The following is a 13,829-nucleotide window of genomic DNA, read 5'->3' as shown; positions in this document are numbered from 1 at the left end:
ACCCGCCGCCATGCCTCGAGCTCTTACCCGGCTGCGGTACAAGCCGCCACTACAACCCATCTCCCTCGCCAGTCCTACCGCCGCCAGCCGCGTCACCCCTCAGCATGTTGCGCATATGCAAAAGCAGATCGCTGCATATGTTGAAAGGCAATCAAATCCGCAGCACCTCCGCATCCAGACCGTCGTAAACGAAAAGGCGAGACGACAAGCGACTGCTCAGCACGTAATCTCACCGGTCAAGCCCTACACTCTTCGTGACGTCGTGGACCCGGAAGGCACTGCCAAGCACGGCGAGATCATCTACATTTTCCGCAACACCAAGTCGAACCAGATCATCTACTCGCTGCAGGAACTACTGGATGTATGTAGAAGCCACAATCTCACACTTCCAATGCTAATGTTGTAGAACCACCACCTCGAACAACTTCCCTTCATTGGCAAGCACTCGAAGCCGCCCGCCCTACGTCCTGACGAATGGGTGCCCCACTGCGTCCTCACCTTCCCTACCCCCAGCCAAGGCCAGAATGCTTTCCGCAAGCTACGCGAGTTCCGCAGACTGCACGAGACGGCCTGGGACAAGACGAACCCCGAGTTCAAGCGCATGGACAAGAAGACGAGGGTCAAGAAGATCATGGACCAGCGCGCCAACACCAGCGCCGACTTGGCGGAAGTGCTGCGGATACAAGAGACGCATGGAGCCAAGACGGCGGAAGAGCAGGCAGAGCAGGAGAAGAAAGTATCGACTTTCCTCGACAAGCGGTGGGAGCAGATCGATGCTCTGGCGAATGCGGGGCTGGCCAAGGCGAAGCCCACGGATAACGTCAAGTGGCTGCAGGGCCAAATACGGTCCATGGACCACAAGCTGAAGATGAAGCACCACCAGAACGAGGCCGATCAGAAGAGCATAAAGGCTGCCAAGGAGAGCCTCGAGACCCGCCTGGGGAAGCTGCAGTACGCTCTGCGAAAAGCGGAGCAGTTCAAGAACCTTCAAGAAGATCTCACCAAGCGAGCGGCGCCAGCCAACGAACTCGGTGCTGAGACGAAGTTGTATGAACTGAAACTCCAGGCCCGCACCCTGCAGGAGGCGCTCGACAACCCCGATCCTACACGTTCCGAGGCAGACCTTGAGCTGGATCGTGAGATTCTCGCAGGTCATCGCGCTGAAATTACCACCCTCGAGCAGGCTTTCGAAGCAAAAGCCCAGGCTGGATCCCGCGACCACTACATTGCCCGTTCCGTCCTGCCCAAAGCCCTCAAGACACCGCCCGTCAAGCCCTACACACTTGAGGGTGTGAGCGTACGGTGGGCCGACATTCAAGACGCCCTCTATGCAGCCGGCAAGTGGCCCGCAGCCATCGAGCACGAGCCTCTGGAGATCAACAAGGCGCGCGGCGAGACGTTGATGCTTTCTGCCGAGGAGTATGAGGTTGAGAAGCAGAATGAGGTTGGGAGGATTATGGATACGCTAAATCTGAGGGAGGGCGAGTATCTGGAAGAGAAGGACGGGCTGAAGAGTTCGTTTGATAGCCCGACACTCAAGAGCGGGATTGCCATGTCGATACCGCGGGATGCTTTTAAGAGCGCGACTGTGTAGGATCGGGTGTATAGTATGTAACAAAGTATCTTGTACATGTACCTTTGGATGCTCACACATGCCAGCTTGTCTGTGAGATGCTGACGTTCAAACACAAGCAATTGATGTAGTTACTGCTGCGAGCTCCGTAGCTTCCGTTGTGTATTCCCCACCACATCTCGAGAAAGGTCTTCTGGGGACGACTGCGTAGTTGTGACCGCCTGATATGGGGTGCAAGCTGGTTGCAAGATGAGCCCTACGAGACCTTCAACCGCACCATGATCTTCGGCGTACGCGCCCTCTGGGAGCCTGGGCCTCTTGCTAGGCCTCTCCTCACCCTCTTCAGCCTTGTCTTCTTCTGTCGCTCCTCTCGCCTGTTTCTCCTCTTCTTGTCACATCGCTTCTGCATCGATCTCTCTGAATCGCGTGTAGGGACTATACGGTACCATGCCAAACTGCGGAACGTGTGGCGGGGTCTCCACCTCGGCTCCCTTTGCGGTTCGTAACGCGGCCATGATCTTTTCTATGATCCTCAGCTTTCGCAGTGCACCAGTGTTGATGATTGCGTCCGAGAAGCTGTTAGCACAGGTCAGCACCCAGACGTGAACAAGCTTTCCCTGTTCGATTTAGATGGCTCGTCCCTCGGCTTGCAGTGTATCGAGCGAGTTCCACCAGGGCTGCAAAGTCAAGGTTAGCATATTCCTAGTATCAGTATTGCATGGAATCCACTTACCTCCACAAAGATAACCTGCGACGCTTCGTTGATGGTCAGCCCAGTTCCACCAGCCTTGGCTTGGAAGCCGATGGGCGTCGTCCCATGCGACACCGTCTGCCACTTGTGCAAGAGGTCATCCCTCTCCTTTGTGCTCAAGACACCAGAGTAAATCGAAATATCAACAGATTGACGTCGGCGGAAGGCTTCGGCAATGATGATGAGTGCCTTGTAGAATCAGCTCTAGATGATTATCTTCTCCTCGGGTGCTTTACCAAGATATTGTGATGAAGCTCCAGGAGCTTGTTGCATCGGGGCGTGAAAACGTCATAGTCGCTCATCTTGGCCACGCGATCGAGAAAAATCTGGTGCTTTGTCCTCTTCTTGGTCCTGCTGGTCTTCTTTTCCTGAATGAATGGTGCAATTGCAGCCTGCTCATTCTTCCGCTCCTGCTCTTCTTCTTTTTCCTCGATGAATTCGGCTGCATCGTCGTCGGCTACATCGGCCATGTTCACTTGGTCATGGGCTTCGCTGTAGGCTGAACTGGACCCTGTCATCACCAGCAGGGCCAGCTTCTCGAATCCCGTCTCCATGAGCCAGATCATCATTTGCTGAGAAAACCTTGCGCTTTGTGTGTCTGTGTCGTCAATGTCGGCCCAACCTGGGAGACATTTAGCCTCATTGCTGTCTTCTTCTCCGAGCTCCATGGCTTTGATCTTGGCGGCGACTACCGCTTCGACGAACATGTTGCGGGCGTTCTTCAGATCGATGGGTCTTTTGTGCATTGCCGCCTTTTGCTTCTCGGTATATTCCGCGAGAACAGAGAAGCCTGATTCCTGCTCCGCCCTCGTACAGAAGCCCATGGCGGACTGCAGATCCTTCTCGTCGACCGCGAGCTCTTCCTGCTATTAACAGAACTCAGCGACATCATCTATGACCCCACCAGAGGATGACAGAATACTTCGATTACCGCCTACATGCACGCCACTGCGCGTAGATGTGCATCCCGTGTTCCTGTTCAAAGAATACATTGCTACATATACTCTCCTTAGTGAGAAACAATATACCGCGTATGCAGCAATGGCTACCTCAGAAACCCCTTCACGAGGACGCTGGTCACTTTGTCGACTTCCAAAGGCCTGGTGTCTGTAGTTCCATCAACGTGCGTAAGGTTGTAGCCGTCAGCATGAAGTATGGGTTCCTTGCAAGATGCGATTTCCAGCAGTCGCGCGAAATTCCCACGTGCATGCTTCGCTCAGGGCCATGTGGGTAGACCATGTGCTTTTTGGTAGTATCGTAGAGAACTGACGGCATAAATCGCTGTGCTCTGCCGCATGCAAGCGTCAAGTCGTCGAGTATCCTGTGGGATTGGATAGCCCTCATTCGATCGTCAATCTCCGTGTCATCATGCTTCCCAGCGAGCTAGTTTGGAAGGAGGTCGTCGCTCATCGTGATAGTCCTCGAATCAATGTCGAATGTTACCGGTGGACTCATCCAGCAGTGTCGTGAAGTCGCGACCTCGGGAAGTCTCCGCGCGAAGATCAACGCTAATCTCGAAATGCCCATTAGCGGCTTGGTCGCTTACTACGTCACCTGGGCACAGCCTTGATCTCCCACGCGTCACCCCGCCTCCAGCTTAGCAATCACTGCCATTCCAGCCGGACCGACTCCGCACCACGAGCACCAATATGTCCACGTCGAAACCGTTCCCAGCGCTAAGTGGCGGCTGCGTCTGCAATACCATCCGCTATAGGCTCCTTACAGCCCCGCTCTACTGTTACGCCTGCCACTGCATGGACTGCCAAAAGCAGACCGGCAGCGCCTTCTACCTTAGCTTGAACATCGAGCTATACAACATCCAGATTCTGTCTCCGACGAAGCCTTCGTTCCTGAGCCGAGAGGTTAAACCGGGCCTTGTCGATCGGTATGCCGAGTGTCCGCAATGTCATGTCCAGCTTTGGGCTAGTAACCACCTGGGTGAGGCAGTCGTTGAGCTGAGAGTTGGCACGCTGGACTTCCCGTCGCTCATGGAGCCGGATATACACATTCACGTTGAGAGTAAGCTGGACTGGGTGACTTTGCCGGAGGGTGCGAAAACAGCGCAAAGAGGCCATGATTATAAAAAGTCGTGGCCTAAGAGTAGTCTGAGGAGGTTAGATATCTGCCTAAAGAGAGCAGAAGAGGTGAAGAGGAGAAGGACTGCTGCGGCGAATGAGAGTGCCTCTGCAACGATTGGAGATGAGGAGAACAAGGAGGGTGTCGTGGCGATCGAGGGAAGTGGAGAGGGTGACAAGACGCCAACCGCGGGAGATGTTGGTAGCGACGATGATGATGAGGCCGAGGAGCAGAGATTCAGGGAGACTGAGAAGGCGTTGCTGGAGCGGTTGGAGCGGTTGAGTCTAAAGCTGCAAAATGAGGAAGGCACAAAGAAGGTGGTGGAGACGTGTCTCGAGGACCCCAACAAGAGCTCATAAATAGCGCGGAGGGTCGCAAGAGCCTCGAAGAACGTGCGCAATCTACTCCCCTTCGCGGTCTTACAAGTCTGGTAGATATTTCTGCTGTATCATTGTAGATCTGGATGAGAGGTTGATACAGGCGCGCTTGCCTTCAGTTGTGCAGCACGTGCGCTTACGTCATGGTCGTACCTACCGTGTACGAGGCCAGTGAATCGTCGCACACCGCGTCCACTAACAATTCCCTCAGCACATCCATTCCACTCCACTGCACCTCCACCATGGCGCTTTCGATCTTTTGCGCTCTACTTTCGCTTCTCGCTACACTCACTTGCGCGTCTACCAACGACCGTCAAACAGGACACCAAGATGCACCTGGAAAGGAGACGAGGATAGCCATCATCGGCGCAGGGCTCAGCGGCTCTAGTACAGCGTACCATTTACGCAAGAATGCTCCTCCGGACCAACCACTCTCGATCACGATCTTCGAATCTAGCGAAAGCATCGGCGGACGAGTCGCTTCATTCCCAGTACCGGATACCCAAAACCGGACCATTCTCGAAACCGGCGCTGCCAGTTTCTTTACGGACGATACATGCATCACGCAAAGCGTTGAGAAGCTGGGTCTGACTCTCCTAGACAAGAAAGGTTGCTGGTCGCTTCTGGGATGTCTCTACAACCCATTTAGAAGAACAGGCATTTGGAACGGCAAGGAAATTATCGGCAAGCCATTGCTTGCTTTGAGACTGAGCGAATGGTTAGATGAGCACGGTCTGCTCTGGATTGTGAAACCAGTCGTATGGTCCAACAACATGTCCGTATGGAATACCTTGCGTCTCCTCCACTGGAACGATCTGAAGTTAGACCCTGGGCTGCAGGCCTCGTGCGACTTCACGTCTCCATCGATTTGGAGACGTATCCACATGCGTTACGAGTACGGCAGCTCGCCTGCACTCTTCCGGCGAGCGGTCCATACTACGACTGAGAGATTCCAGCATTTTGGACGTACGAACCGATTCAGCGACGTTGGTGAAGAGCTCAGAAGGGTAGGTCTGCATGGCGACATCGCAAAACTCTCCGCTGCGGACTATCTTACAGGCCTTGGTATCAGCAAGCTATTCCAGATCGAGGTCATCGAGCCATGTGTACGCGCGCGCTCCTTTCTTGATCTAACGCAGGTTAGTGCTATCGATGCGATGATGGCTTGCAGAGAGTCAAAGGAAACATCTTTAGTTGGTGGCAACATACGGCTTGTAGGCGCAATGATAAACGCCTCACTAGGGGACTTGCAACTGCGAAGCGAGGTAGTTGGAATTGAACATGGCCAAGATCGACGATACAAACTCTCAATCGCGGATGCACCAGATGTCACATTACATGAAAACCACGAGTTCGATGTAGTCGTGCTGGCGGGTCTGGTTCATGAGAGTCCACTACCTGACAGCCTCCAAAATCTAGGCTCGCTGCCGAAGAACCTCTTATCACCACCAAGTTATACCTCAGCGCACGTTACCTACTTTGCTACGGAGCATGCCTTCAGACCGGAATATCTCAACTTATCCGCTGACTTCGACATCCCAGACCGCCTTCTAACGACATCCGCAGAGTCCAGCCTGATCTCGCTATCTATGTGGGACGATATGGGCTTTTATTGGGAAGACCGACTTCGGCGCAAGGAGCCTTGGGTTGAACGACCTGATCATTACGACAGCGATGAATGCGGGAACCGTAAGTTTGAATACGAAAACCTATACCGTGTAGTGTCTCTAGAGTATATCTCAGAAGGCGAGCTTGCTGCAATGATTGGAAAGGATTGGGAGGAGGGACAGAATGCGACGGACATCGGGTTCAGCTGGGTTCATCGACAAGAATGGAGCAAAGCGTTTCCGAAATTTGGTGACGGCAGGGGTGTGACAGGAGACATTCAGGTAGCGGAGGGTGTCTTCTGGCTTGGTGGTGGGGGTGAAGTTACGTCATCACTTGAGATGAGTTGTAAGATGGGAAGGAATGTTGCGTCCCTGATACAGGACCGGGCAACGACAACAAGTGCTGGTCATGGCGAACTGTAGTGAATAGGTAGCTATCACGGCTACATGGAGCTGGAGGTCCTTCAATTGTAAGTCTATAGGATGTTGTGCCTGCTACATTAACACTCTCCTTACCTCTTCACCCTTATGACTTACGCTGTAGTCCGCAGTACTGGATTAGGCAGGCTGGGTTCGGCATAGATAATTATATCACTGCATTGCCCCGCTTTTAGGGTAGCGCAGTGAGATCGCGAAGTGAAGGGTTGGGTCAAGGCAAAAGAGAAAGAGCGCACGGCCCGGATCTTTGATATACACTCAACGTACCCCATCTGCATATTAATCGACTCAACAGCACCGGTCACAACCAACCCCTAGACAAGCTCGCGACGATGCATTCCTCCAAGGTACTGCTGGCCCTCTTCTTCAGCCTCCTGACGTCTCTCTTCCAAGTTTGCAGTGCACAGAACGTTGGTATCGAGACTACCCCCATATTCAAGAACTCGCAATGTAGTGCAGAACAAGAGCGTATCATCCGTCAAGCGTGGTTGGATGGCGTAATGCTCGCTAATGCGGCCTTTGACGATAGCGACGAACTCCTTCCGAATACCGGCGGCGGGCACAAGATCATCAACTTCGATACTCGAGCGGCAATTGAATATTGGGGTCCACCGAGCGAAAACCTTGGATACCGACAGCGAATCTATGATACATTTTACCGCGCCACTCAAGCGTCATGGGGGCGGGGTTGGGCCGACTGGTGGTTTGAACGCTATATCGAAATGCACTGCGACGATCCGGAGCCGAAACAGTGTGACGATTCGACTTCTGCTTACTACATGCCCACGAAAAAAGGTTCGTGGACATACGACGGTATCAACTTTTGCCCGGCATTCTTCTCCACTCTCAAGGACCACGCGGAATTGGAGAAGAGAATCATCGCCGACCCGACTGGCCAATTAAGGCTAAACACCAGGAATATGCGAAGCAGAGGTGAACTACATGCTCAACTTGCGACCAATTCTCGTTTGCTGATGACTGAATATAGCCTGCACCGCTCTCCACGAGTTACTACATGTCAACGACTCCAAGACGGAAATCTGTCAGGGGGGATGTGAGTGTTACAGCATATCGTTATAACTTCCCACGTACGACTGACACGATTAGGTCACGACACCAAGCAAATGATAGGCGGCAAGGCAATCTTCACGTACAAGTCTGGCCGCGCAAAACTACTGGCGGCGAGGGACGTTCAAGCTGCGGCCGAAACCAACGACAACTATGTCTATTTTGCCATCGCGCGGTACATGCAAAAGAAGTTTGGGGTCTACCCCGCGTATCCACGCATATGGAGTCCTGCGAAAACGAAGGGAGAGAATCAGGCGATTGAGAACGGCGAACCGGGCGCCCCAAGCCGTTACAATATGGCGTTTGAGTTGGAAGATGTCGACCTCGATGGCGGCGCCGGCGAAGCAATTTCGGATAAGCAGTACAAGACGTCGATTTACCCGGAGTGGTACCAACAAGACTCACCCGTTGAGCCTGACTTTGGTAAACTCGCCTTCTCCCACCCTAATATAGACGACGTTGTTTGCCAGACTACGAGCGAGTCTGCGCAGTACGACGATTGTGTAGCCGCCTTTGCGACGCTGGAGGGTCTCGATCGGAATAAGGTGCAGCTGGTTCACAAGAGGCCCGGCGAAAGGTGGTGGGCGAATGTGGTAACGACGTGTGCGGTCCAAGTCCACTACAAGGGCGACTGGTCAAAGTGCGAGGCTTCGCTGTCGGACATATGGGCTCACGCTAAGGATGTATTCGAGGGGTGCCATGGTGAGTATGGGACGGTGGGCGGCTATGTTCCTTTCGGCGTGCCGAACTGCCCTGCGACGATTGATCTCGTGTCTAGTCGTCAGTGGCGCAATCCGGATCCGTTCTAGATAGATTCACAGCGAACCGGATACTGGTGGGACGGTTGTGGCGTCGGGATAATCGATAGTTGTACACATAGTCGCAAATGTAGAAACAGACCTCGGGAATGTCGCATGAGATGATGTTGATGGTACGCGTGTGGTTCCTGGAAGATGAGGAAGGCGGCTGCCCGACGTCATAGGGGCTCGCGCTTTTCCCTGGTGGACGCTAGCGCCGCCACGCCAACGGCAGGGCCGAACTCTGCACAGCAACACTCGCGTCACCCTTCTGACTTGCGACTCCACGCCGTGCCCGCTCTCGATCCCCTACCAGCATGAGTGTGGTAGGCCGCTCATTGCTGCGCTCGATGACACGCGCCTGGACCGAACGACGCGCTCCTACCAGTACAACCATGACCCATAAGTCCGATGAGGACGCGCTCGCGTCATGAGCAAGTTGTGCGAACCTGTCGCGTCCAAGCAGAAATCCTGCAATCATTGACTCAGGATCGGGCGTGGTATAAGCCCTGGCCGTGTATCTGCGCGACGTGCTGAAGTTGCAGCTGGATCGGCCACTACACTTCACACGGCGAGATTATCTGCTTTCTGATAACCTGCACAACCCTAGGACGGCGAGAACCTTTGACGATAGCGACCAGACTCCTCGATTTGGTTATCACGTCGCGATAGACAGTTCTCCCTGGCAATTGCGAGGACACGAGGCCGACTCAAATCTTGTTGTGAATCACAAGTGTTACTGATGATTTTAGCTCCCAGTCATTCACATTGCGGTCTTGAACCGGAGAAGCTGGAGAAGAGGGGTGTGAAGCTGGAGTGGTTTTCATTGGTATGAGTCCAACGCCAGGACCGTTGCCGTAGCTGGCGAGGCGGTAAACAAGTCACTAATATATTCACACCCTCCATGCTACCAATTGGCTAATAAGATAAGACAAGCGATTATTACGGTAACATCAAACTGCTATGGCCTAATTGTATGAGTTGATGCTAATGACCATAGCATGCTCAGGCGTCATACAGCATACTTGCGCTTCTACGCCAACCCTTTCAATGCACCGTCTATTTGGAACAGCCCTGGAACTCACTTACCAAGACCGAAGGCGCTCCTTCACCCATACTTAGTACATATACATATACCGTTGCTTGCAACGGCAACTTAATGAATTCAGAGCTACAAGACCAAAGCCAGGAGATCATTTTGGAGGCCTCATTCCATTGCCAAAGATAGCCAGGTAAAGGTGAAGGCAGAAGTGACCTCGCATTTGCTGTGGCAGCTGCTAGCGGGGACGCTAGGGTGTATATAAGCACTCACTCTAACACTGGATTGCTCTCCATCCTCCTACAACACTCACGTCGCAGAGACCTCAGCACAATATGGAGCCCGTATCCCACTCTCCATACCGCTATGCATTCAATTCCGCTCTCATCGGTATCGAAGCACCAATCCTCGCAGATCACACATTGCTCTGCGTAGAGAACTGGAGCAACGCAGGAAGCACCAGCCGGCGGGTAGATGACGTGGTCGAGACCACCCAAGAAGAAGAGGATATCGGCAACAACCTCTCATTCAACGATCTATGTCTCTGGGTTGGAGTTCGACCAGCCAGGGCCGATGTGCTGCGCCAACAAGCTTCCAAGCCTGTTGGTGACGACACCGAGACGCAGACGGCTCTCGACAACCTCAAAGCCATCAAGATCAAGAAAGGCTCATCAGTTGGCTCAGTTCTCAAGCTTGACAACATTCCAGTCTGGCCGCTGAAGGATGGCATGACACGAGTAGTGGTCCGGTATAACCTCAAGCGCGCCGACCGTCTGCAGTATTACGAACTGATCAACCGCCATCCAGTGACCAAGGTAAGTTCACCCCCCTCAATACAGACTGTAATAGACGGTGCAATCGATCCAATCGCTCACTCCCACCAGCTATCTTACCCAGTTCCCATCAAAGCCCAGGACGTTTTCTTCTTTCGCCTTTATCGAGACGATGACATATCCGCATCGACCGGTCGTCAGAAGGGCTGGACTCAGAACATCAAGACATATCTCACCGATTATTTCGACGAGCGTCTCAATGAAGGGGGCATGCGGCCAAACAGAAAAAGGCAGGAGCTCACTGGAAAGGAGTCCCCGCCCAGGAAGAAGATGCGCTTTGGCGCTTTTGACTCTCATTGAACTTCCAGCCTGCAAGAAGAATGTCAGACGCACGCAGTGAGGGCTTGCAAACAGCTAGTCAGTTCATGAAGCGGTGGGGAAGAAGGTGATGAGGAGTTTTGATTTGCGATGGCTACATGAGTGTAGGTGGAAGTTTGAAAGCTCAATGCAGGCTGTATTCAGCTATGTCCAGAAGGCGAAAAGTTAAGGCTGGCTGAGGCATTCATCTAGTTACATGATGATGATGATGATGGATAAAATTTCTTTCAATGCTCTACCACGCTCTCATATTTGCACCGTCTAAAGTGTCTATGCTCTGCCGATATGTCTTCCTCGCACAGCAAATCTTTATTGGTGCCGTGGAATCACTTACAAAAGACGACAAGCAGCATCTTTACTCTCGAAACCACTTACATCGTTGTAAGGTCGCTAACAGCTAGTTAACATATATTCGAAGATGAACGATGGAAACGGCTCTTGTTAGAAGACGTCCTTGTTCTGGGAATTCTTCGGATGGTTGAACATCCAATTTACACTAGAGAACCTTGTGCACCGGCACGATACGCTACTCTCAAGCTCTCTGCTTGATTGTAATCGACGAAGATCCATGCCTTACGCTGCTTACAGTAACGACAACGTCTCCAGACCTACTCCCGGAACGTATCACTGCTAAGGCTCGCCCTCGCCATGTTCTATGAGCATTGCCGTTGAAGGAATCCAGATTCTTATAGTACGCAGACCCAAGCGCTGCCAGAGTGGCGTCTCCATGTACCTCGACGGTAAGGGTATCGTCGTCGTTCATCTCGATGTTTCCCTCCTGATCGGCGAGTTGAAGTTCCAGGTACGCTAGGTCTTGTCTGTCTGCGACAAGTTCACCGGACTTCTCGTTGACAATCCTAACTGAAGCAACGTCAGCGGAGCGGAGCGTGGAGCGCGAACGCTCCTGTCCGCCAGAGTATGCAACAGCAAGAAGTTCGCCAGGCTCGTAAGCTGTCGAAAATCTAGCGGTGTATCTGTTGGCTTGGTTGCTACTTGCGCGCCCAAGCGAGCGGCCATTCAGGAAAAGTTCTGTTTCCTCTTCCTGAGTGATGACCTCAATGTAAGCCTTCTGGCCCTCACAACCCTTCCAGCCCCAGCCCTCGATCGCATCGGAATCTCGCCAGGGCGTCGCCTTGTAATACAAGTTAGAGACGTCCAATGGACGTACCGCAATTACGGGTTGAGACAGGAGTTTCCAGCACGCTTGGGCTACGAAAGCCGAAGCATTGGGCACGCCAGTGATGTCTAAAGCGCCGCAACCCCCTACTAGATGTGGCCAAGGCTTGTACAATTTTATAGGGGTAAACCTGCTTGCCTCATAGTCGTGCACACCAATGCCTACCTCGCCAAGGTAGTCCCATCCAGTCCACATGAAGTCTCCTATTAGGTTCGGAATCTTTTCAACGTTGGACCAGTTCCTAGGAAGATCAGGTGGACAGGTTTCGGTACCGAGCATCATCCTTGAAGGGTGTAATTTGGCATCTGATTGGTACCGGATATCTCCATAATTGTAGCCCGCAACATCCATGTACGAATAGAGTCTGCTGGTCACAACATTGGTGTGATTGAACTTTGGGATGTACCGCATGAATGAGAGGAACATGCTGGCGATGATGTTGAAGAAATTGCTGGAAACCAAATCCCCCAGACCGCCTTTGTTATCTGCAGGAGGAGTATTTGGATCCCCCGGCGGGATTTTTGAAAACATCATCAGGGCCAGCGTAAGATTGAGCGCGATAGTGTTAGGTCGGGATGGATCCAGCTTGTGCGTGAGGTCCAGGAGCTTCTTCGCGATCGTGTGTCCGTAGGCGGATTTTGGCTCAGTGATCTCGTTACCCAATGAGTACATAACAACTGAAGGGTGGTTACGAGCTCGTTCCACAAGAGAAGCAACTTCGTACTCCCAGCGTTCGTTGAAGGTGTTGGAATCGTCATATTTAGACTTTGCCTGGTACCAGTAGTCGGCAAACTCATCCATGACGTACATGCCTACCTCATCACATGCTTGTAGAAGGACTTCTGAGCATGGATGGTGCGACATACGAATAGCGTTGAAGCCATTCTTCTTCATGATCGACACGCGCCGCAGTTCCGCAGCTTTGAACGATGCTGCGCCGAGGATACCGTTGTCTGCGTGTATGCAACCACCACGCAACTTCACAGTCTGGCCATTGACCAGGAATCCATGACCAGGCTTCAACTGCAGAGTGCGCAGACCGTACTTGAACTTATAGAGATCGCCGTTGATGACGACAGTGCAGTCGTAGAGATTCGGAGTCTCAGCGGACCATAGATCTGGGTTCGATAACTCGAAGTTTTGTCTCAGCTCAGACGTTGTCGTTTTTGTTGTCCACTGGATCGCGTTCCTTCCTCCTCTCGAAAGCTCGAAAGATACTTCAACGTCATCCTTCTTTTCGTTGTTGAGTAAGACCTCGAATGTGAGAAGAGCAACTCCACTGGCGGAGAGCGTTGCCAGCCTGATCCCGTCCTTGCAAAGCAGATTGTGGTTTCGAACCATGAGATGAACGCTGCGATGAATTCCGGCTCCAGTGTACCAGCGCGCGTTAGGTTGTTCACTGTTGTCGGCATGTACTTCGATGGTGTTCCTCTCGCCGAGCTTCAGGTAAGAGTCTACGCGAACCTCAAACTTGGTCCAGCCCGCCAGACAACCGCCGACTTCTGTGCCGTTCACCAGCACGCGACTGTGCCGGTAAACACCATCAAAACTCAAAGCGACCACTTTGGACTCCAGAGTAGTAGGCGCTTGCCATGTTTTGCGATACTTGTACGTTCCGCCAAGATAAAATCCGCCATGAGTTCCAGCGAGGGCGTCCTCCCGCCGCCCTTCTACCTGCATAGCATCGTGAGGAAGGTGTACTTTGCTCCAGCCAGTTTGTCCAGAGCGTTGGAACTCCCAATCTTCGTTGAAAAGTGTCGCTACTTCGGCCATTT

General features: G+C 52.7%; 6 protein-coding genes across 6 annotated transcripts; 4 read left to right on the top strand and 2 right to left on the bottom strand.

The window, feature by feature from the left end:
* Positions 1 to 10: 10 nt before the first annotated feature.
* Positions 11 to 1,594, top strand: J4E92_008047 (uncharacterized protein; the record flags this gene model as incomplete). The annotated part of the gene is made up of 2 exons (XM_051499404.1): positions 11 to 361; positions 407 to 1,594. 2 exons carry the CDS (start codon positions 11 to 13, stop codon positions 1,592 to 1,594), a joined length of 1,539 nt encoding a protein of 512 aa, XP_051350187.1.
* A 605-nt stretch (positions 1,595 to 2,199) lies between these two features.
* On the bottom strand, positions 2,200 to 3,148 carry J4E92_008046 (uncharacterized protein; the record flags this gene model as incomplete). Its single annotated transcript, XM_051499403.1, has 3 exons — positions 2,200 to 2,250; positions 2,307 to 2,513; positions 2,561 to 3,148. The coding sequence occupies 3 exons, from the start codon at positions 3,146 to 3,148 to the stop codon at positions 2,200 to 2,202; spliced, it is 846 nt and encodes a 281-aa protein (XP_051350186.1).
* An 825-nt stretch (positions 3,149 to 3,973) lies between these two features.
* Positions 3,974 to 4,759, top strand: J4E92_008045 (uncharacterized protein; the record flags this gene model as incomplete). The annotated part of the gene is made up of 1 exon (XM_051499402.1): positions 3,974 to 4,759. The coding sequence occupies one exon, from the start codon at positions 3,974 to 3,976 to the stop codon at positions 4,757 to 4,759; it is 786 nt and encodes a 261-aa protein (XP_051350185.1).
* A 260-nt stretch (positions 4,760 to 5,019) lies between these two features.
* Positions 5,020 to 8,699, top strand: J4E92_008044 (uncharacterized protein; the record flags this gene model as incomplete). The annotated part of the gene is made up of 4 exons (XM_051499401.1): positions 5,020 to 6,803; positions 7,118 to 7,755; positions 7,811 to 7,876; positions 7,930 to 8,699. The coding sequence occupies 4 exons, from the start codon at positions 5,020 to 5,022 to the stop codon at positions 8,697 to 8,699; spliced, it is 3,258 nt and encodes a 1,085-aa protein (XP_051350184.1).
* Positions 8,700 to 10,061: 1,362 nt separating this feature from the next.
* On the top strand, positions 10,062 to 10,859 carry J4E92_008043 (uncharacterized protein; the record flags this gene model as incomplete). Its single annotated transcript, XM_051499400.1, has 1 exon — positions 10,062 to 10,859. The coding sequence occupies one exon, from the start codon at positions 10,062 to 10,064 to the stop codon at positions 10,857 to 10,859; it is 798 nt and encodes a 265-aa protein (XP_051350183.1).
* A 550-nt stretch (positions 10,860 to 11,409) lies between these two features.
* Positions 11,410 to 13,827, bottom strand: J4E92_008042 (uncharacterized protein; the record flags this gene model as incomplete). Its single annotated transcript, XM_051499399.1, has 1 exon — positions 11,410 to 13,827. The coding sequence occupies one exon, from the start codon at positions 13,825 to 13,827 to the stop codon at positions 11,410 to 11,412; it is 2,418 nt and encodes an 805-aa protein (XP_051350182.1).
* Between the last annotated feature and the right edge of the window lie 2 nt (positions 13,828 to 13,829).

The sequence above is a fragment of the Alternaria infectoria genome (genome assembly GCF_024043175.1).
Source record: "Alternaria infectoria strain BMP 0036 chromosome Unknown scaffold_15, whole genome shotgun sequence".
NCBI lineage: Eukaryota > Fungi > Ascomycota > Dothideomycetes > Pleosporales > Pleosporaceae > Alternaria > Alternaria infectoria.
This window is presented reverse-complemented; position numbering and strand designations above follow the sequence as displayed.